Source organism: Centroberyx gerrardi, chromosome 22 (genome assembly GCF_048128805.1).
Source record: "Centroberyx gerrardi isolate f3 chromosome 22, fCenGer3.hap1.cur.20231027, whole genome shotgun sequence".
NCBI lineage: Eukaryota > Metazoa > Chordata > Actinopteri > Beryciformes > Berycidae > Centroberyx > Centroberyx gerrardi.
The window spans coordinates 12,179,187-12,203,681 of record NC_136018.1 but is presented as its reverse complement, the minus strand read 5'-3'; the positions used below and the strand labels follow the sequence as shown (position 1 = coordinate 12,203,681).

At 44.3% G+C, this 24,495-nt stretch overlaps 1 protein-coding gene across 1 annotated transcript in view; it reads right to left on the bottom strand.

Annotated features, from left to right (window-relative positions):
• The window catches only part of kcnb2b (potassium voltage-gated channel subfamily B member 2b), a 74,448-nt gene extending 53,083 nt beyond the window's left edge, over positions 1-21,365 (bottom strand). The window contains exon 1 of the mRNA XM_078291436.1: positions 20,781-21,365. Within this exon, the coding sequence (XP_078147562.1) occupies positions 20,781-21,365 (585 nt within the window). The remainder of the gene's footprint in view (positions 1-20,780) is intronic.
• Positions 21,366-24,495: the final 3,130 nt, after the last annotated feature.

The window sequence follows — 24,495 nt, the reverse complement described above, 5'->3', positions numbered from 1 at the left end:
CGACTATTGCTCATCCCTGATGCAAAGCCAACAGACGACTCCGGGTCAGCTGTTTTGGACACTGGAGAATGCTGGCGAGCCAATGGCAAGGCGGCGATCTGCTTCAGATACGCCGATAGTTTAGAACAAACTTGATACACGAGAAGTTTCAAGGCTGTTTGAGACAAATGCCAGCGGGGTTGTTTTACGAGATGTTATTGTTTGAAAGCTGTTTACATGCTGCACACTCTTTTCCACAGTCACTTCTGTCTGGATGCATTCACAGAGCACACCACACCAGCTTGTGCAAGTCCTGTCTCTATAATCAGGCAGCTGTATCACAGTAAGAGAACAGACATAATTGTACGCTTTCTTTTCCATTCAACCCAGTCCAGTGTGAAGTGTGAGTGTATCCACTGTTGTCTTGGTTACATCTTTCTTCTTGTCTTTGCTGCCTCTATAAATAACGCAGAGGGGTCTGAACTCAGAGAAGGCCCCCAATGCTATGAGTCAACAGTGGGAACACAGTGTGAAGCATCAGATAGCAGAAATGAATGGCACACAGTACGAAATGATATTTGAAACCATGTAGGTCCTGGAAACTCCAAGTACTTTTCATGTCATAAATTTGAATGTAGTCGTATATATTGTTCCAGACAAGGTGGCAAGGTGGTATGCAAGAGATTCATTTGAATCACACAATCTGTCATTCTGTCAATTAATGAGGCTTAGTGCATGAAAATACACTCGTATTGGAAAACAAACAAACAAAGAAACATGACGCAATGGCATGTCATTCCCATACTTGTGGTTGCATGACCTTCGCTTAAGCCTGTGCATGAGCAATCCAGCGCTGGAAGAAAGCCTATATGGATTCCTCTGTGTTACAGTTGATCCTGGCTGGCAGGTAGGATTTAGCACAGAATTTTAACTGCATTCCCTATTTAGTCACCCTGCTTTTAGTGTAGGTGTTGATGCTTGACTGCGTTGTGCAGAAACCCGCACCTGTTTTCTCTGCAACACACACCTGTATGCACAGACAGATAAAAAAAGACATAGAGACTCACACATGTGCACACGCAAACACACTGCCGTAAGAGCGTCACAACAGCACACAGTTTGAATGTAGTCATATACTGCTTATTGTTCCGGATAAGATGGCAAGGTGGCACCCTAACACACAGACACACACACACACACACAGAATTACCTGAACATGTGCCCAGCCTTCAAACCTGTCTGCTTAAGTAACACCTTGTCAGAGAAATCCTTTGATGACCTATAAGCTGCTTCCTACTTTTAATCTATTTGCAAACACCTGTGACCAATCACAGCAGGTGACAGTTCAGCTGGTGCACACTGTTTGACAGCATGGTCAGTCTGAACATGAATGAAGACATACATGCCCATACAATACACACACACACACACACACACACACACACCACACATGCATTCAAATGGTGCCACTCACTAAAGAAATCTATTAGGCAAACTCCATATACCTTTGTTTCAGTGTGGATGAAGCTACAACATCCCGTCAAGTGAAAATGTGTTCTGACATCTTTGTACGGGCACCAACGCTATTTGTTGTAGGAATAATCGTTTTGTCTGTTGGCTGACAAGCATGTAAGGCATCATCTTACATGTTGCCACGTATAAAACATGCAAAACAGCAGCCAGCGAGCCTAAAACCACAGGCGTGCGGCTGCTGCATCGAGCAGCAGATAGAGCCGCTGCCGCCGTTCCCTGTGAGAGCCGGAGCTGCCTGTCTGGGATGGGTGATGTCACTGATGCTTTCCGGTGCGCTGCCCCTGTAATGGAGTCAATTTAGCTCCATGCTGAGCCATTTCTGTCCAGCCTCACCCCATGAAGGACACATTAGTCCCCCCCCCCCACCCCCTCTATCCCGTTCCTTTCTCTCGCTGATCTCTTTCTCTTTCTCTCCCTGACTCTCTCATCTCTCTCTTTCACTTCCTGCTGCTCTCTCTGATCTCTCTCCATCCCTCCTCCCCTCCCGATCCCGCATCCCCACATTCACATTCACTTTATTTCCTATGCCGCTGTTCATCATAGCTTTTTTCCATGCCCCACCTCACCACCGCCTTACCCATCACATCCTGCAATAAAAACGACAATGATACGGCCCTGTATGAGGATATAAGCATAATTATATTGTAGTGAAAGCGCACAGCAGCAAAAAGTCTTGATTAAATGCGACCCAATGGTCCTGTGAGTAGTGATAGGGGCTTAGAGAAATTCACACACATGCACACACACACACACACCCACACAAGCACAGATACACACACATACACACTGTAGCCTGAGAGTGGATTCTGGAATAAAGTAAACATCACTTTCATGGGGTTGTTCGGTTTCTTGGAAGCTGTTGCGTGGGAGTGTGTTGTGTTTAAACACCCCACTATCTGAGACGAGCATTCCCGCTGCCTCCTTTGAAGCTGCTTCAACTTTAACCCCAGACAAGTTTCACATTCTCTCTGAACATTTTCAAAAAACCACTCTCTCTCTCTCTCTCTTTTTTTTTTGGTACCAGAAGCGTAAACAGAAGCCGCCGTCCATCACTATCACAACCCATCACGCTCGTCGCTCCCTTTCCGTCTCCTTCCCAATATCTCTAGAAGTATGCGGTATTTTCCCCTGCTCCGCTCCAGCCAGAGTTCCATCGGCTTATTAATACACACTCACACCCGTCCAACCTCCAACTCCATCCCCTCCATCTCTCCCTCTCTTGCATGACTACACAAAGAAGGGATTAAGTTATCAGGATGATAAAGTGATAGCCACACACTTCTGTAGCTGCGCTAACTTTGACTTGTCGCAGTGGAAACTGAACTTTAAATAGCCCAGTCTATGTTTACGTCGGATTAGTAGTGGCGCACACACACCGCTCACTCGCTAATTTGCCTAAGTTGCCTTACGCAGTGGCGTCAGATGTGGTGGTGTGTGATGACTTGCACTCTTGCCACGTGGGCCTATAGGCGAGTTTACTCAGGTGACATGCAGAGGATGCAGAGGATAGTCAGACAGTCACACACACACATACACATGCAGTCACATTTTGGCAATTATTTTCAACAGTTTCCAGGATTTCTTGAAAGAAATGGTCGGGGACAGTTGGATGACAAATTAACTAGCTATAAGTAGTAACATATTGTTTGGGCTGGTAGAGGTTATACAGTGTCCTCCACAGGGGAGAGGTAAAACGCAGGGCAGCTTCCTCTGCTGGAGAGAGGAGCAGAGGATTGTGGGTGGGCGTGTGGGTGGAAGAAAACAGAGGAGGCCAGGAAAAGGGATTGGCATCAGGGGAGGACAAAGAGAGACAGAACACAGATAAAGTAGCAGGATGGAGGGAGATAAAGAAAGTGAATGAGAGAAATAAAAAAATGGGATTTAAACGATCAATGTTCTGCTACTTTATGGCGTCAATAAAGCTGGGGGCTGGGCGCAGGTAGATCACTGGCCCACACTCGGATAACAATATATTCCCTGATGTGTAGACTGCTCAGTGTCCCAGTCTCAGGCCAAACACGACACTGTGGTTCTCCTGTGTGGCTCTGCTCTCTATCCCGTACTACATTCTGCCCTGTCACACTTTCTGCCTCATCAGCTCAATGCGGGTGCGTAATGGGAGGGGCTGCTGTGGCCTGGGAGAGCTTAGAGAGCTCCACCTGAGTCAATGAGCTCCAGGGATCAACAGCATGACCTTCTCCTCAAAATGTGGTTTATGGTCTGCTGGCAAATTGCATCATTAAGATAGATAGATAGACAGATAGACAGATAGATAGATAGATAGATAGATAGATAGATAGATAGATAAAAAAAACTATATATATCTACACTAGCATCTCACAACATAAGATTCAATAGATCAGAGAGACAGTTGCTAGACTCACCTATGATAAACAACCTAAGCTTGCAACTCGCATAAGCCTTTAATCCAGACACAATATCCCTATTGTCTGTCTGTTGTTTCCCATTTGTGTTATGACAAGTGATGTATTTGTATTGTTATTGTCAAAGTTAATGTGTATTGTAAATTGTCAACTTGTATTTATATTGTTAATTTGTATTGTCTTTGTTTATGTGGATTGTGTGGCAAATGTATGTATTTAATTGTGTTAATTGTAACCTATAAGGGACTGCAAATTAAAATTAGGTTAAGATAAATCTCGTTCAATACATCAAATGGCAACATTTATGTTTAATATTGAACACGGCCCCTTACAAATAAATACATAAAATAAATAAATAAAGGGCTGAGGATTCCAGTAGATACAAAAACACAGCATGGTCTGGTGTGCAGCTGAGTCAGGCACAGAAGAGTCCAAACATGAGCCGTGGGATTACAGTACATCCACTCTTGGTTGGCTTTCCATTGTGCTACAAGAGAAAGCAAGAGTGGAACATGTGCTATGACAAGAGGGGAACGCTTCAAGGCGAAGGCTGCGCACACGTGGTCATGAAACATTTACCTCCATCTTATGTTTTTTCTTGCAGTGGGAAAAAGAGGGGGAGAGTGGCCGGCTAACCATGCCAAATATGGCGTTATTTCATTTGGCAGTAATATTGATGAAACTCTTGCATCGAACAAAACATCAAATAAACAGGGTTGGGAAATTATTTAGGAGCTATCGATTGTACCTCAGTAGCATTTTTCCCATGTTCAATCTTCTATGTGCCCTAGCAACAAAAGCTCTGTACGACAGGCTGGCTGCAGTGGCAAGGGGGAGGAGAGGAGAGCCTGAAGCTATCTGTAAAATCATGCGGATAGGAGCCACCTCGCTGTGATGGTCACACAGTCTCAACCTTAACCAAAGCCCTGTACCTGTGACCCCGTGTCAACCACACCTCTCTATAACAGGCTTTTATCCCTCCATCTCCTGCAGCCTAATTCCTCTCACCCTCCATCCTTTCTCTGACAGAGCTTTTCTCTCCCTCTCCCTGTGATATTCCCGCTGTCCTTGCTCTATCTTTCATTCTTTTTTTTTGTCTTTATCCAACAACCCCCCGTCTCTGTCTGCAAGCACTTTGTTGCAATTCAAGTAAATGTCCTGGCTATCAATATTTCATATCAAAGTACATCTCCCTCGCTGACTCTTTCTTTGGAAAAGCCCTTCACTGGTGCTACCAGACATGAATGACTGCTTTGTCGCACAGAGCAGATATCTACGGTTGATAAGGTTTGAGATTTCATTATCATACTATTCGAGCTCATAGGGAAAAAAAATGTCGCAGCAAGAAGTTATCTCATGCAGAACTCATGTTTAATCTAGATGACAAAGAACTAAAGGGAAATTTGTTCGTCATCTATTATGGAGATGGTGTTTATGTATTTCTTGCTGATGGAGCCCCACACATGGTGCAGCGCGGTTGTGATGCAATGCGCTTTGCATGCTGTCCATGCAATGTTCTACATGGCTGGCTATGGCGTTCTGCATGTGCAGTCCTTTACAGACATACACCCAAACAAGCGCTGACACACACAGACGCACACCACACACATGCACGCATGCCGACAAAAACGATCTGATGGATTAATATGCTTTGGTACAGCGTGCGCTAATCTAATCTGCAGGCTGTATACATTGCTGCTTTCCGTCATCCAACAGCGCAGGCCCCACTGGGGACCAGTGGGAAGGCTCTCAAACACAGTCTGTTTCTGCAGGCACTCCTCCACCCAATAACATGCACAAACGTGGGCACAACTAGAGCTGCAACGATTAATCGATTAATCGATTAGTTGTCAACTATTAAATTAATCGCCAACTATTTTGATAATCGATTAATCGGTTTGAGTACTTTTTTAAGAAAAATAAGTCAAAATTCTCTGATTCCAGCTTCTTAAATGTGAATATTTTCTGATGTCTTTACTCCTCTATGACAGTAAACTGAATATCTTTGGGTTGTGGACAAAACAAGACATTTGAGGACGTCATCTTGGGCTTTGTGAAACACTGATCGACATTTTTCACCATTTTCTGACATTTTATAGACAAAACAAAACAACTAATCGATTAATCGAGAAAATAATCGACAGATTAATCGACAATGAAAATAATCGTTAGTTGCAGCCCTAGGCACAACCACACACACACACACACACACACACACAGACGCATATATGCATGTGTATATGCATGCACACACCCATTTCTGTGTGTGTGTATGTGTGTGTGTATGGGTGCGCGCATGTGCCTGTGCATGTTGCTGGGTGGATGAGCATCTCCACTAACATAACTATTGTTTTATACAAGCATCGCCACTGATCACTATAGATTTTAGTGATGCTATGTAAAAACACCATTTTTCCTGTTCACCATCCCCTTGATTAAACTGAAGCAAAACCCAGTTCTTATTTCTGTCCCCCTCTACCTGTTCCTTCCCTCCCTCCTTCCTCCTCTTATTTCTCCAGTCTGGGGACAGAGAGAAGCCAATTGCTCCGGATTAAGCTGTGAACCCCGGCAGTCCACAGCGTCCCTCTGCGACTCCAACCCTCCCCCATTAAGCCGCCGCTTGGCCTTCGGTCCGACAGGCTCAACAGACAACCGTTCTAATGAGCCTGCCTTCGGCCCTGTTTAGCCTTAATCTGATATATGCCAGCAGTGCTAATTGATTCACCGTCGTCACGGATGCATGGTTGTTGTGATGACGGGCAGGTGAGAGCGTCGAAGCTGACACTATGGTTACGGGGCTGCTTATTTCCGTCCTCAGACTCTGTAGTGTCGTCAGAGGGGATCAGGGCAGCAGCACGTCAGGTCGGGGGTGTGTCTGCCTGTCAGTCAGACCGACAGGAGGCTGGATTTATACCTCTGCACCAGTGTTAATCCTTACAAGAAGATGGACGTTGACTTCCGACGTCATCTGTGGGATTTTTTTTGTGTCCGGTAAAACGAATCACGCGGCCGCGATTAAAATGGCGCGCCTCTGCTGAACGTTTAAAACATGTTAAAGTGGTAAACATTTTTAAATGGATATTTATTGAACTCATAAACAACATTCCTCCGTCACAGTTTTCCGCAGCCAAAGTGCGTGCCGCTTCTCCAGACACATTCCTTCATCTCTGACAGATCTGTCAGCTGTGTAAACCTGTAAATGTGGTAGTAAACTCACTGATATAAGAGCAAATTGAACAGAGAGTCTCGACTGGAGAAATGAAACAACAACAAAAATGGAATTAAATATATTTTTTATCTTGAATAAATGAATATATCAAACAAAATACACATAAATGTTGAATCTTTAGATGAATGCCTCCCTGTACTCTTAGAGTGGCAGTGATCTGTCAAGTGAAGGAAGCTGCTGTCTAAGGAATGGAAATAAAACTGACACTATGTTATCATATTTGCCTTTCATCTATCTTGTTTGCATAAAACGTTCCTCAGTCTGTGGTGTGTGCATGTGCATGTGCATGTGTGTGTATCTGTATGTGTGTGTGTGTGTGTGCACGCACGTGTGTTCCAGTGTGCTTGTGTCTTTGAGAGCATATTTGAAATTAAATTAGTATTTCTTACAAGACATGGGCGCGTGCAGGCACACACACACACACACACACACACACACACACAAGGTCATCCTGTAAGTGCGTCACAATCCACATTGTCCTGGCCAGGCTGAATTGAACAAAGATTAAAGGCCGGAGCTTCATCAGCTGTGACATGTGAAGAAAGGGAATAAATACATATTGAAGTAATAACAGAGGAAATGAATCAAGCAACCAAGGGAGGATGAATCACTACTTCACCCGCTTTAATGCTTCACAACATAATCCGCATTAGCCTTTGCCATTCAGAATGCAGATATATGTTTAAATGAGGCCTCCTAATCTCTACTACACATATTGCAACCAGGGAAGAGCTGAACTAAGATAGACACATTTGTTGTTTACTCTCGCTCAGTGTTGTGATGTGGAGGGATTGACTGCCATGTTGGTATGTTTAGAGGTGAGCTTTCCTTTACGTCTGCCTCTAAGTATGTGTTAAGCATGCTTTTAATACCAAGCATTATGATGTCTATCTGTGGCATAAGATGACTTTTATGGCAACATTAATGCAGTTTAAAAGCTGCATTAGTGTGATTTGGGCTCTCGACTACAGCAGGACGAGCTATAGTGGGAGAAAGCAACCACTCAAAAAGGCCAGAATAGCCGCACTGGAAACGTGACAAAGGCCGATGCTACTTTTCCTTGTATCAACAGTCATCCATCAACATTAGTATTGTTATTCGCTCTCAGACACCTTATTCATTACCTTGGAACAGGAGGCGAAAACCGGGGATGCTTAAGAGCGTTCGCTGGCCTTTGGATACTGTCATGCTACTTAAGAGGGATTTATTGCGAGACAAGTATACTTAAAAAATCTTTAGCAGGACCACAGCCAGCAACAATGGCCAGCACCAGTGTGTCTGGATCTGGGAAGCAGGGAGCCAGAGCTCTGATTTCCAGTGGGCTGGACTGCACCGTATGGCAGCACACATGGCAAATAAAGCACAAAATTAGGTGGAGAAGTCCCATAAATGTTCATTAGGCTTGTCTAAAAGAGTGGCTGGAGAGGAGGAAGGGAGGACATTGAGGAGGGAGAGAGAGTGATTAGGGAGCTGGGGTGACTGACTGGAGCAAACTAGACTGCAGCATGGAGGGGGAAGAGCAGAGAAAGGGGGGGGAAATGGAGAAGCAGAATTCAGAAAAGGGATGAGAATAATCAAAGAAAGGTATGAAGAGAATCAACAGAACGGTGAGTCAGTGAAGGTGAGTCAGAAAAGGCAGAGAGAAAAGAGCAGCGCTACTATAAAAGTACCACCAAGTTCAGAAAAAGAAATATGAGAGCCCAGACACAAAATATACAATATCTGCAGAGCGGAGGGAGTGAAACAGCAAATACCAGGAACACACAGGGGTATAAAAGCAGCTGTCCGTGACCTTCTTGTTTCCCCTGACACATACAACCGGTGTGCCAGGCTACTGGTGGTTCTCGGTCAACACTTGCGCTGCACACACACAGCCCCATCCTGTAAAATAAAAGGAGACAGGTGCGCCTTTCAGCACACCGGTCAATAGCTAAGAGTCATCCTATCGATTGGCACCGCTCCCACCAAATGTCAACACCCGACAGACCAAAATCTCCCCCGATCCTACAGTGATGGAGGACGGATCCTCCTTCAGCTCGCAGCAGCCCATAAATTCACAGAGGAAATTTGTGCTGTGATGCGTCTGACCACACTTCTGCAGAGAGCCGCATAGAGGCTGCTAATGACAGAGGGGAAAGAAAATGAATGGTCAGAGGAAGAGTTAGCATTTTTTTAAAAACTTCCAGATCAATACCGAGTCGCGGGCACACACACACAAACACACACACACAAACACTCTTTAATGTCCACTGTTCGCACATTGACAAACAAACAGTGGACCCCAACCTGCACCTGCACACACACCAGAGAAAATCAAAAGAGATTGTGACCCTAGAGGTGTGGAAGACGCTTACCCCTCGCTTCCTGACATTGACACGGGTCACATGGCGTCTTTATCCCTGCGCACCCTTTCTCCGGCCAGGCCCTTGCCTCCAGTGGCACTAAGCTGATTACTATCACACTAGGGAAGCTAAAGGAGCACATCAGTGCCTCCTCTGACCTCGCCTGACTGGACACCTGGAGCACAGATGGACAGTTCCACTTGACGGACCATTCAGTGATGTGTATAACTGATTTATTGATCAAATAAACAGGGTTAGTGGAGATAGATCGGAAATGTGCTGTAAGCGTGCACCGCCACAGGTTCACAAATGACCATTCTTCATAGCTTGAATGAAATAGAAGATAATGAAAAATAACATTTACATAAGAATCTACATAACAATAACAATTTCACTTGTTTTCAATGCAAATAAACGTTTTGAATTCTTCAATTTTCTTGGAGTGATCTGCCTTATTTGGCTTTTTTTTTTTTTTTTTTTTCAAGATATTTACACTTATTTCTACAAAATAAGTGAATGCGTTGGAAACAAGTGGAATTATCTCATGCCGTTCACTTAACCTTTTAAGACTTAATATGAGAATAAACGACTTGTTAATGTGGACATTTTTGCAGTGTGTGGCGCAGTGTGTGGGCAAAGTGAGTGAGTAAGCGATAGAGAGAGAAGAGCAGGAAAGGAGTGGAAGAAGCAAGGTGGGATTACGATGGTCAGCGATCACACACTCCTCAGTCTCAGCAGAGGAAGAGTGAGGTGCACGCACACACAGAGCATGAAGAAGATGCAATCATTTCTTCTGTCATTTCCTGGGGCGCAGTGAGACGGCAAACAGCTGGCAGCACAGCCCACAGTGACACCAACAGCGTCACTGTGAGGAGAAAGAGAAAAGCAAAGCAAAGAGAGAAAGAAGATATATGAAAAAGGATGAGGTCCAGTAGAGGGGTAAGAAGAGCTAAAATGGGAGAAAGAGCCAAAGAAAAGCAAATGAGTGGGAGGAGAGGACAAGGTGGTGATAGTTTGCAATAGCTTCTTTCTGCTTTGTCACCCAGATTCTGTAAGGCAACGGCTAACAAGTGGCTTCAACCCTTTTCATCCTCCCTCTCGTCCGTGCTATCTGTCTTCTCCTATATTTCCCCGGAGGCTCTTTCATAGCATAGCGGCTGTTAATTAATGTCTTCTATCCTACAGAAGCCCCAGAAGCAGGTCTCTGTTCTGCTGCTGATGCTCTGGAGATCCCCTGATTGGCCTGGAGGGCCAGGCCAAAGCAGGGCCACAGACCACACCATTCATTATTACAAAGGAATCTGGAGAGCTATGTGCTTCCTTTCTTCCTTTTCCAGTGTCACAAGGTGTAAAGCCCGCGATATAACGAGTGAGTTTGAATGACTTTGTGTGTGTATATACTGTATGTGTGTGTGTGTGTGTGTGGTGAGTGTGCATATCCCTTACTCCAACATGCCTGCTTCCCACTTCTTTTCACATAGTCTCATACAGATGATTATGACTACCCATCTTGGTGTAATTAAAATTAAATGTCTTTTACTCTCATTATATCAAAGGGGCTATCACACTGAAATATGACTATGTGTCTCAACTGACTTTGCTGCACAATAGAGGGTCATCTCAGCGTCAGTGAGCACTAGTTATACTTTATGAATGGCAAATGTTATAGTGCCAAAGCCGCATCATCACAAAACAGCGCACAAAAGAGGGAAAGCTTAAGTCCACTCACTCAGTGACAAGACCCGAGTCCACTTCTGCACTTTACAGCTACTTTTACTCTAATAATCTCTACAGGAAATGACAGAGAGATCCGAACCAAGCTGATGATAAGCAACAGTGTTCCCTTAGATTTGCATTAGGGGTTTGATTGTGGGGGCTGAGGTGCCAGCTGCTCTGCCTCTCACACAGCCTGTATGGAGATGAATTGCACTCTGGGTGTCGATAAGTCACCATGGCACACCACAGTCACCATGGAAACTACGCAAACACAGCATTTCTGAGGAAACAAGTTAAATGAGGTTGATTACACATTCCTTGTCTCCCTCCGTCAAGAGCTCCTCAGTGGGTCTTTCTTGGTCGGAGGAGACTGGCACTGCCAGGACACGACCTCCAAAGGATATCCCTTCCCCTCCTATGCATCAGTTGTTTTTGTTTCTCCAGCAGCCATTTTTCAAGGTGATGTTTTTTGCATTTATTGCTCACACATGTAATGCCACTCGGCTCTTGTTGCAAGGGGGAAGAGAGATGCAGTGCTCCTCTGTGTGGCTGCGCTGTTCTTCCGGGCGGTGTTAGCATACCGGGAGCGGAGACACCTACAGAAGCACTTCACCGGCCAGTGGTGCTGAATCACAAACATGATTGACCGGGAGTCAAATATAAAAACGGCTCAATGAATACCGATGTACTCTCACGTCACTGCCTCCAAGATGGAACGGCGAGCCTGATCACAATTCAGCCCTCACCTATAGGACATAAAGATAGAGGAAAAGTGGGAGGGACATGGGCAGAAAAGAAAACAGGAAAACAGAGAGCAGAGAGATGAAAGCGCTCGGGAAGAGGGAGGTATAAGAGGGAAAAAGAGGATTGTAAAAGAGGGTGATAAAAAAACAAACAAACGTAAAGTGAGGGCATGAATGTAGCTGAACAGGGAGGTGAACAGGGAGAAGAGAGGAGGTGAGGGATGTTGAAAGAGAGACGGAGAGAGACGACAGCGTGGCACTGACGCTGTTGTGGCACCCAAGGAAAGCTGGCTCAGCAGTATTTGAAGGTTTTCAGATTAAAAGGTGTGTGTGTGTGTGTGTGTGTGTGCATATGCGCGCACTTGCTTGTGTATTGTACTTGCAGAGGGCATATGCAAGTGTGCATTATTCTATGTGTGTGCAGAGGTGTAGAGGTGTGGAAGATTGACTGTGAGCTGTGAGTACATAGTGAGTGTGTGTGTGTGTGTGCGTGCGTGTGTGTGTGTGTGTGTGCGTGTGTGTGTAAGGGGATCAGTGAAGCACGTAATGGAGACCTGGTGTTCATAGCGTTTAGAATGATGACTCTCTTCCAGCCTAGCCCCTGTCCTCTCTCTCCATCTCTCTCTATCCCCGATGCCTCCTGGAACTAGGAAACAGCAAAAAGATGGGGTGAGCAAACCTCGCCGGGGCACTGGTGGAGGCAATGAGAGGGAAGACAGAGAGGAGATGAGGAAGGCAGGAAGAGGAAAGAACACATTAGCCTCTTATCCAGAGTGTCAGTCAAGCTGGCAGTGCCAAGCCAGCGCTGCTGCTTGCTGCTGGTCCACAGCCACTCCCAGCCTTCAGTGGGATTTATCTGGCTTTCATGGTGTTCAGAACTGGGGCTTTTCGCCAATTTACACCTCCTGAACTTTTTTCAGACTGAACAGGCATGCAACTAAAAATAAGTCTGTAACCAGAAATGGTTGGCATAGGAAATTGAATTATGCTTAATGTATGAGCTGATGATAGATAAACAAAAAAGCTTGCTTCCTCATACCTTATAGTGGGTGGCATATGTAATGGGTGCGTTATAAGAAGTTTGTTTTGGCTGGGAAGTGTGAGGTCGTATTGTGGGGACGGAAACAGAATTACTAATGAGACTTCAGGCATCAGGCTCTTAGCACCATCTGGCCACCCATTAGCCTTGGATTGCATTGGCCATGTTGTTTATAGTGGACTAGTGCTAAAGCTAGGTTTGCTTGTTCATCCCAATTGCCACTGAAGATACAGCGGTGTCTGTTGTTCTTTCCCTTCTATAACCCTTCTCCATTCTTTAAACTGTGAGGGTAACAAAATGTGCATTAGTTGTGCCTCGTGAGATTCACTTGCTGTCTTCATCCATGAATCAGTATGTGCAGGGTCAAGCGCAATAAGCCCCAAGACAGGCAAGCGGCCCCTTTTGGGACATCAGTGCCACTGAGCTGCATCCAGACTGAAATTCCTCTGCATGCAAGTTCCCATCGGTAATCACGGAAATGGATGGAAGCAGCAATAGGCTATTTGTGCAGAGCAAAGCACACAGATACAGAAGAGGAGGGGTGTGTGGATTCAACTTTTGCAATTACTGCACACATTGATCTATGGGCATTCCCGAAATAATTAAAAATGCACAAGAGCGTGATTTCAACACTGAGATGAATCAATTTTAAGGTTCAGCAGCATCAATTGCTCTCTCTTGCTTTGTCTTCAACAACTTTCCTCACTTCAAGTGAGGCAAGTTGTCTCAACCTTTAGGGTCAAATTCACAGATGCAAGGCCTTGATTGGATCAATAAAGGGCTGCAATGGCCTAACCTCCTCTTCATTTTAAATTTGACCCTAGGCTACCTCCGCTGTAAAACCCAAATGAGATCTATTCACTCTCTTAGGAGTGGGAGATAATCTGATAGTAGGTTCATACATAGTGCAATTTTCAAAAATGAAAATGCTTTTGCGTGATGAACTTTATGATGATTGTGATGTTGTTTATCCAGCCTGTATTAAAACATACAGTAGTTCATCGAGAGTATCAACATAATTCAAATGCATACAAAGCAAAGTGTGACCTCAATGAATATAATGTAAACAAAAACTAATACTAAATATTCAACTGAAGGATATAATGCCATAGTTTACAGTATGTCAGTTAAGATTACCCTATCAACATGGATATCACAATTCTGGCGCATGTGAAATGCTGTTGTTATGCAAGTTGTTATTTAATCCTTAGTAACATATCTAAAAATCCTAGTGACCAACCTAGTGACTATTTACATACAACACACTAGCCAATTTTCATGAAATAATAGTGCTGCTATTATGGGCTGTTAGAAGAGAGAGCAAAGATACAAAGGCTTTAAACAAATGTCTTAAGAGTTTGGGAAAAAGCTAGTTGATATAAGGTAACAGTAGGTTTAGATGAAGCTGATGCTGGAGTGCATTCTGATATCTACTGATATTAATTCAGCAGACGTACTGCTTGGTAGTTGATCAAACATGTGCAGTAAGTATCAGCGCCCACATTAATTAGCAACAAACCTTTTGCCCATAAGAGGCCTTCACCATCCTTTCTCCTCCAATATCTTTTCCTTCCTGATATGAACCAAATGACCACAGAACTGTTTTCAACCTAAGATAATCATTGTGCGGCAATGATGAGAAGAGATAGAGAGTGCAAGAGAGAGAAAGAGAGAGAGAGAGAGAAAGAGAGAGAGAAAGAGAGAGAGAGAAAGAGAGAGAGAGAGGTGTGTGTGTGTGTGTGTGTGTGTGTGTGTGTGGGGGGGGGTGTCCTGTAGGTAGGGAACATCCAGATGATAAGCGCGGCTGCCTTGGCCCATGCAGGGACTATAAGAACTCATGCCTCATGCCACCTATAAGCTAGCTCTCTCTTATCTGATTATGATTGCGGGGTAAAGAGGATTTAGGTGCTGGTGCCTAAATGCTAGGCCGTGCTGATTAGAGGCCTGATGGAAGGCTTATGTAACCAGGAGACCGCAGGAGAGGAGACGGTGTGCTCTACCTAAACGATAAGCTCCAGTCTTGTAATACAACCTGATACCTTGCTAAAGGCCAAATGAGATGACGTAGTACAGTAAGAGGAACCTGGTACAGCTCCCACAGGTTGGAGTTATTATCAACCGCTGTAGCGTACCTGGAAGAGCCTTGCAGAGAGGCATTACCTTGGGAGACATAACTCACTTCGAAAACCTTGAAAAAGGCCTGTGAATTATGGCGGCAGAACCAAAAACACAATCCAAATCTGACTTCAAAGGAGCACAACAGCCAAGGCCAGAATGCAGTGGGCAGGCTTTCTCTGGGCTTTCCACAAAATAAGCAAAAGTAGAGAAGCTACAAATCCATTTGCCAAACAAGCCGAGAACATTTCTTCCATAAAATGCCAATGCCTATCGATTTAGCCCTCTAAGGACTGACCACAATTCATGCAGAGATGAAAGGATGATAATGAAACACAGGGTGGTGGACCTGCTGCTCAAGTTTGACCCAGAGGTAGATAGAAAGCACTTGACTTAATGCTGACTTCAGGCCTTCCTCTCGTTCCCTTTCTCCACCTCCCTTCCTTCTTCGACTCTCCCACTCTCCGAAAATACAGCAATATACAAACCAGACCACAAATACATCCCTCAGTGCTGTAAGAGCCTGTAGTGGGGGAAGGAGAAGGAGAGAGAGTGAAAGCATGTCTGCAGTGATCCAAAACAACAGGCAGCTCCAACTGCTGTGCAGTAACGGTCACAGTATTACACTGCAGTAGTTAAATTTGTTCCTGTCACACTTTAGGCTGCACATTAATATGCTAACTTATCTTGTCTCACATAACCATGAATCTATAAAGAATTGATGAGCCAAAATGAACAGTGTTACGCAACCCAATGTGTATTGTTCATGTTAACCTTTGCGGTTTTAAAATTCACACGCAGCTGCACTTTATCGAGACTGATGAATATGACAACATTGACATTCACAAAGATTGACATTTGAGGTGTCTGTTACAGTACCTTATTATGCTCGAGCCTCCCCAGATTATGTCATCATCTTCATCAACAGTGGACTGACTTTGGCTGCTTCCAAGACTCCCAGCGTGGGAGGACAAAATAGCACTAGTCTGTGCCCAGGCCTTGCTTAGCATTCCCACTTAGACTGGCTTATTAGATAAAGGAGAGAGTAATGGTGCACATCCACATTAAGAGAAAGCACAGAGCTGGACATAGTTCATGTGGGGAGAGAGGATAGAAAACTTGACTTGAAATGTCTGGAAAGTAGAAACATTGATCTCTTTAAAATGCTCTGAATCCACGGCCATTATTTTCCAGGCTGCCCAGATTGAATGGACGTCTAAATCGAAGTGGACCTAAATAGGCAAACCTTTTCTGTCTTGGACCAATGGGTGTATTACAACTTTAGCTATTCACACTCCCCCTAAATTAATATTTTGCACCGTGGTGCTTATATCTAGAAGCTTTGCATGACCACAAATCAATATAAAAGGATATTGCTCTTGCAAACTACAAATTATACTATATATTAAAACTGAGCACTGGGAGCACAGTAAGCATCCTTGTTACAACTAATAGCGTTAATTTATGACACCAGGAGCATGGCCCTAACTCATGTGGGTTCATGTTGACACTCTCACTAAATCAGTAGTTGGGTGGCATATAGTGTGGCCCTGATATTTATTACACGCGTTTTGCACATGATTCTGTATGTCTGAACACATAGAAATGCAGCAGCGGCATCTTATCTCATTTCCCAACACGCAGACAAAAGAGACTTCCAGTGAAGAACATAGGCAGGTTATTAACCACATTTACAGGTTATATGCTTCATTAAGCAAGATTAATCATTTAATGAATAATGAATGACATGCGGTAATGGGCATAGATTTGCAGCGGGGTGAAAAAACATGTAAAACAAAAGTCACTGTGATTCAATACGGTGCGTCTGACCGCTCAAACCAATCCAGTAATTTGGATATGGCTTACTTGTATGAGCTTGTGTTAAGTATATTTGGTGTGCAATTATACCAATGACTCACTGTAAACAAAAGAGGATCGAGGCAGCACAAATCTGTCTGGCTCAGTATCAGGGATGATGCTTTCTACTGGGCTGATAGAAGTTAATGCCTAGTGTAAGCAAACAATGCAAACATCCCATTTGAGATTTTTTCAAAAGATGATTTGGCCCACTAGTCCCATATAATTTAGTAGTACATGACATTCTTGTGTCCAGTGGATAAGCTGTGGCTCAAACAGGAGAGAGATGAGATCTAGTGTGGAGCACATTTTAATTTTCTTGAGAAAGAGGCTTCCCAGCTGTTCACAAATATGCCTTTAACACATTTTCTTTGCTAACCAACTTCTGCTGTTTCAAGAAACATTTTGAAACATTATGCCAAATCTTTGTTCAATGTATCTGAAATGGGTCTCGAGCACACTTGGTGAGATGGAATTCAATCGAAGTAGGCCTACATCTGTTCAGAGATTCATGCTACAGGTAAAAATGAAGCTTCGGGACTCAAAACACTTGTTTTTACAGAGATTGCAGTGAGAGGTTTCGTATGTCTTGGCCACACAGTACACATGTAAGGGCTTGTCATGACATGAACCTCTCACTTTCCCCCCTGTAAGCTCACCTGTGACAAGGTGAGCAGCGCCCACACACACTCCTAAGGCCAGCACTCTATCACGAGAGGACCTATTTATAGAGCGCAGGTAGGACCAGCCCCAAAACGATTCCCTCCTCCTCCTCACACGCTCGACAAAGTATCACACAGTAGCACAGAAAAGCCATTGCATTAGCTTGTATTCTCTTTGTTTTGACCATTACATTTATTATTCATTGGAAAGGTTTGCAAAGATCCAGCCAGGCATCCTGAGGCATCACTTAGATGACTGCATCTCTCGCATCCCTCTCTGTCTCTGGGCTTTCCTCTGTCACTATGTTCTATTTTGCCACCTATCTTTTTTCACTTGTGGCTCTCTCTGTACACTTCTCTATTGCTTTCTTCAATCAGTTTTCTCAGCCATTCTCGGTACAATTCTCAGTCTGTCTTCTTGGTCTCCATCTTTTCCATTCTGCAGGGGCTTGCCCATACTCCCAAAGCATGTTCTGCTCCTCATTACTGATGAATGTAACCCTACCTTCATTGACCGTGCTGGAAAGGTCAGTCTTCTCGTGCTTAACCTTTATGTAAGGGCAGGCAGGTGCCATAGGTGCCATAAACCAGCACATTGGACTCTAATGTCTGGGCACCTCAGGGCAATCTAACACCAGTGTGAGGGAGAGAGAGAAAGGGAGAGAGAGAGAGAAAGAAAGAGAGAGAGAGTGGCAGAGAGAGAGAGAGAGAGAGAAAGAGAACGAATATGTTTATGTCAGATGACTGTGTGTGATTGCTTTCGACAAAGGGCTCAGGTTGCCTTGTATAAAAGCACAGCGCTGTGTACCAGCCTAGTAATGGCATTCCCTCGGTCAAAGGTTCTCACTATGCCACGCTTGCTCCAAAAAAAGGCTTCCCTGATCTCGGGGAGCTGCAGTCTGAAAGTCGAGCAGCATGGAAAGTCTATTTCCAAATGTGTTTTCAGCTGTGAATACCCTTTGCATGATCATCGCAGAGCAGAGCGTTGGCCATTGAAGTCACGTTCAAGTTCTCCTACCGGAGCACTCAGCAGAATGTCAATGCAATTTGATTTAAGGCGGGTTTTCCCGTTGAGGTTGCACAGGCTTCCCCCACATGATAGTGAACAGGTCAGCAAAACTGAGACGCCTCGGGAGAGAGAGGGACTGAATTGGAGATGTAAATCACTTTTAATATCACACAGCGTATCCAATTACCTCACCGCTGTCACCTGAGTTTGCCTTAAACTAGATATTGGCAGCCTCCTTATAATTGATTCATGTGATATACAGCTTCCCTGTGAGTGCTTAAATACAATTACTAAGCCGGGAAGGGATCCTTGTCAATCACAAATCACTAATGGATTGAGGAATAGGACTGATGCAGGAAGAAGAAGTCAAGGTCTTGCGAACACCGAGAAGAGCGAGCAGAATTAGTGCCTGCCAGATTATACTGTTTCCTTCAGTAGTTCTATAATAAGCTCCAAACCTTATATATAGAGTAGTCAGTGTCATTACCATATTCTTGCTGTTTTCACACCTGAACCCCCATGCTATAAATTCAGCACCAGGCAGCAGGGGCTGAAATTGAATCCTGTATGATTCCCAAACTGTCTGGGACAACAGGAAACATCCATTGAAAGCACATGACATTGCTTTCAGGCGGAAAGGGCTCACAACAATACACTCCGCAGGGCCTGTGATACGTCAGGAGGGGATGATGGTCTTTCAGCAGTCGCTGTCACACTGCAGGACCCTGTCTTTATGATCTTCTGACATGAAATACAATCCTGGCCAGCCCTGCTCTGCACTGCGCAATGATGAGATCAAGATACTGGAGACCCACCGTAAATTACCAGTGATTGGATTTCATCAAGGTTGACCTACCTAATTGAGGACTGAGTCAGAGTGGGGGGGAATGGTGACAAGGACGAGGAGGAGGAGGAGTTGAAAGAGATGTCAACATTTTATAATGGCCAGCCTTGACATTGCAACACAGTCTTCCAAGCCTCTATATTTGAATTTATTGAAAGGATAGCCCCTTGAGATGTAGCATCTCATTTTCAAGGGGGTCCTATAGACACAAATACAAAATTATATACTATATGATTTCTGCTCAAAGTATTCATCTGTCATCAGGTAAGATTCATCATCGCAGTGCAAGGTTGAGGACGGCATGTGATTGACACAGCAGTTTTCTAAACATATGGTCCGTGGGAAGGGAGAACTACTGATGACTATCTCAGTTCTCAATCATTCCTATTAGATATTTCCACCATGTGACCAAAGTACTGTGAGTGTTTGGTACAAACATGAGTGAGAGACTGTCACTCTCCTCTCTCATAAAAATTGCATCTGCAGCATTCAAAAGGTCCATGTTGTACATAACTATATGTGAAATAGTACTCATCCGTGCACCTGTAACATGACGTTTGACATCATCCTGTCATTTCGCTGACTCACTGTGATATCCAAAAAGAAATGCATCCAGTCACTGAGTAAGATTGACATATAATAGCGCTGTATGAGAAGGGAGACTGTACTGCTGCCACCCAGAGATGTGCGCTGTCACAAGTCAATGCCAGGCTTGGCCCAGGTTGACATGCTCAATCTCTACAAAAAAACACAACACTACAAACTGGAGCACCAACCAAATACATCACCAAAGCGCCCTGCTTCCCCATCTAACTTCTCTCAGTGCTTCGGACACAAACAGTACACTTCCCCTCCTCTATGCAATAATTCCACTGCTCATTTATCAGTGTCAGAGCAGTGAATCTGCTTTACACTGATGTGTTTGCTTGCCTGTTGTTACACCTGACTCCTCAACCTGCACTCCTCAGCTTCCCCTCTTTTTTTTCCATTCATCCAAACAAAACAATTCCACAAAGACTGCAGCTCTCTCTCTCTCTCTCTCTCTCTCTCTCCCTCTCACCCCTAACCACTGTTCCCACTGGGCAAGATGGAAAACAGAATGACTGCATGAGAAAAAACACCTGATAAGAATTCATTACAGACCTGTTTCAAGATTCCAACTGATGAACTAATGACAGATTTTTTTTTAAAAGGTGGGAGTGGGCCTTAACAAGCGTGCCTGTAATGTGTGATGAACCAGACATGGTGTTCCGGTATGAATGCGAAATTCCTAACAGGAAATGTGAGCTGGGGGAGGTGTGATCACACTTCCTGCTTCAGTTCCCTACCTTGGCAGCCACCGAGGAGCTGGGCTTCTCCAGGAGATCCCACAGCTTCTTCCTCTTGTCTGGGCAGCAGGTGTTATCAAACTCTCCCTCTCCCTCCCTCTCCCTCATCGTCTCTGCCTCCCTCCTCAGCTCCTCATTCATCTGCTCTTTCTTCTGGTGGTAGCGGGCCTGGCAGCAGGACTCCAGGTAGATCTCATCGATCCCCCAGTAGTCTAACTCCTGGCCGAATGACAGGGCGCACATCTCCTCCATCATGTGCAATTTGCCCGTGCGGTAAAAGTTCAGAATGGAGGTGAAGGCTCCTGGGTGCCGGTCAAAGAAGTACTCGTTCTCGTTCAGGCTGTAGTCGTCGCAAACCTCCATCAGGGACTCATGGGTGTTGCAGTCCCGCAGCTTGCCCAGCCGGGTCCTGGGTAGCCGGTCCAGGGTCCGCCACAAAACCTCATGGTTCAGACCCCCGACGTTGAGGCGGACTCTCCGAGAGCGGGCTTTGGTGCGGATGATGTCGATGGGCTCGGGGGGCAGGGACTGAGAGGTTCGGATGTTGGGGGCTTTAAGCCCTGCCGGTCCAAGCTTCTCAGCCATGGTGATGGAGAGGGCTGGAGGGAGGGAGGCTTATCCAGGAAGATGTTTTAAGATGAAACAAAAGAAGAAAATAGAAAAAAAAATTCTGAATTATGTTGGATCCTCCTTAGACAAGTCCCTCCATGGCTGAGAAAAGAAAAGGGACAGTTTGTGAGATGATTGAGGTTCAGGCACACACATCAGTTAAATCAATTTCAGTATCATAATAAGGGAATCACCATTACGCATCTCTGTTCAGGCTCTGTGAATTGCATATCTACACTTATTTTCAGGTTGCAGCGCTAACAAAAAGTCAACTGTTACTTCTTATTATCATTCAAAAATAATAGTAATAGCAGCACTGTGTTATTGATCTCTTTTATCACATTTCTAAAATGGTAGGGGACAGAATCAATGATTTTGTTTTAACAATCAATATGGCTGCTTTGCTTTGCACTCTGGTCCAGCAGTGTTGTGGCTGTAGTGAGGCAATGAACTCCTGCTGAAGCACTACTTTCCACCTAGTCCATCGGTCAAAATGGGACTCACTGGTAGCTCCAGATGAAACACATGAACTGAGAGTTGCTTTAAAATGAATTTATGATCACTATTGAATGGAGGGGCCGCATATTAATGAAAACAATTTCTAGCGTCTTAGTGCCTAGCATTAACCTGTAATGTTCAAATATCCTCCCCCTGCCACGTTTAATCAGCGGAACTGGCTACAGTATAAAAACTTTAACAGTAATCGTAATGTGCTTTATATTCAGATAACTCCTCCAAATTAGACCTGAGCTATAGGTATTTGGCCATTTAATCATCAGTGTAACTTATAGCCTTTCTTTGCTAACTGAAGCATGCAACCATTTTTAATTAAGAGTAGGCTAAATTATTCGTGTTGAGAAGTGTGATAGGGCGAATCCTCCTGAATGCAACAGTTTTCAATTACATTTGGCACTCCCTGATGATTATTTGTATAATACGCCTGCCACAAAGCAGTCCGTTTTACCAAGCAAATGGGATAATGTGAGTGTGAGATGTGTTTAAGATAGCTGGGAATGTAAAGCATTATCTCTTCAAATCATTTACAGCCTATAAACGATTTGACCTGTTAAAACTTGCAATATGAATTCACAAACATTGTTGCAGACCTGTTACGCTACAACGCATTTGGTTTTCAGTAAGGATTTTTGATGCCTTAATCAACCTTCAGTCTAAAACAGTGGACTTGCAGCGCACAGATTCTATTTCCGAGACTGTTCAAACTAGTGTCCAAATGAAAAGAATAGTATAGAAAAAGAGCTGGTCTCACCTTGCCGAAATAAACCACCTTTTGCATGCAAACTCCTCTTGTTCCTAAGGGAGGAGGGATGGAAAGGGAGCCGGGATCCCCCTTTAGTCAAGCGGCCACGATTGCGAGCACTCCGCGGACGCTGCGCTGAATCAGTGGACTCGAGTCCCACATTTTGTTGGAAACGAGTCGAGAAGAGAAAAAAATGTCAATGTTTCTTCCTCTAGAAACGATCATCAAAACAGAACAAGTGCCGTGTTGCCATCAGAAGACTCTGGGGAAGAGTGTTGCCTCCATCCAAAACGTTGATGCGTGCGGAGAACACGGGCTTCACTGAATCTCTGTATCTGCAGACGTCGTGCGCGTAAAAGGCAACGGCAAGGAACGGGATAGGCGAGCTGCGGAGTGTCCCACTGTATACTACATAAGGAGGAGCGGAGGGGCGCACACGGGCTGCACCACAGCCTAGAGGTGAAAACCTAACTGAACGGATCTGTAGGCTGCATCCTCAGATAGAAAAAAAAAGAAGGGGACATTAACTGGTCCAATTCCATACCCAAGATTTCTCTGACTGGAAACATGGGCATGGTTAGGTATGGGCGCTTGTCATACGTTAGCCTAAGTGAGTTCACATTTGATCTTGTATGTATTTGATCTATATACATTGCCTATAGTTTGGAGTGCTGGGAAAGAACATCCACTACAAATTGAACACTGAAACTATTATTTCATTCAATTTTTAACAAGAACTCCTTCATGTTGCATATTATAAATAGCTAAAAATACTGATTATTGTCTTAACAAACTAGTAATAAGACCAAAATACATGCTTACACAACAGTAAAATTAATACCCGTTGATGGTCCTATACCTTTAATTGTAAGTGTTTGGACATGCCAAACAACTTACAGTTACAGCACTATTACTAATACTATTGGCATAGATTGCTTTCTCTTTCCGTTTCTCTTGCTCTCTCTCTCTCTCTCTCACACATACACACACACACACACACGTGCACATTACTCCCACCCCATTACAAGTGAAAGAGCTAAAACCTCAAGGTGATCAAGGCTAAACAACCACTTGAGAGGCTCCGTTTGACCCACAATGCAGTAGCCTCAAGCACAGTAAGTAAACTGATCCGCAGAAAATGAGAAGATGGTCTGACCTTTTTTTTGACCACATGAGAGAGCAGTCAACATTAACAAGTCAGCAATATACCGGAGAAATTGAGGTTTATACACCTTGGGCCTCCAAAGTAATCAAAACCCACCTTGCCTATTAACTGTCAATATATAACGGGCTCTCCGCTCCCTGCTCTCGAATGAATAAATAGAGATATTAAATTATGTATCCCTTATTATCCCTCAGATCGTTACCTACAGCACTGAAGTGCTCGCTCTCCCTCCACCTCTTTCCCTCCTGCTCTTCCTCTCTCATCCCTCTCTATCCCTCACTATCAGTTCGTATGAACGGTGTTCAATACACCAATGATATTTCCCCGTAGAGCTTATGTATCAGTTGAACATTTCCCCTTACCCAAGCGTTTTCCAGAAATTTGATTATACACTGCATATGTGTAATTGATTTCCCTGCCATGTTCCTTCCTTCCAGTGACAAGTGATCAATAACCCTGCATCGACTAAACGGAGCGCCTGTGTGCACGTACACTATGCCTTAACCATGTGGGTACTGTTGCTCATGCCATGGGAAACAAAGAGCATGACAATGGGAAGACATGCGGCATTGACTGAGTCTTGACCAACAGGAAACTGCCATGCACCACAGTAATATATTCACACCATTCACACTGGGTCAGATGTGATGTCAGGACCAGTAGATATACAGATAAACAGATTC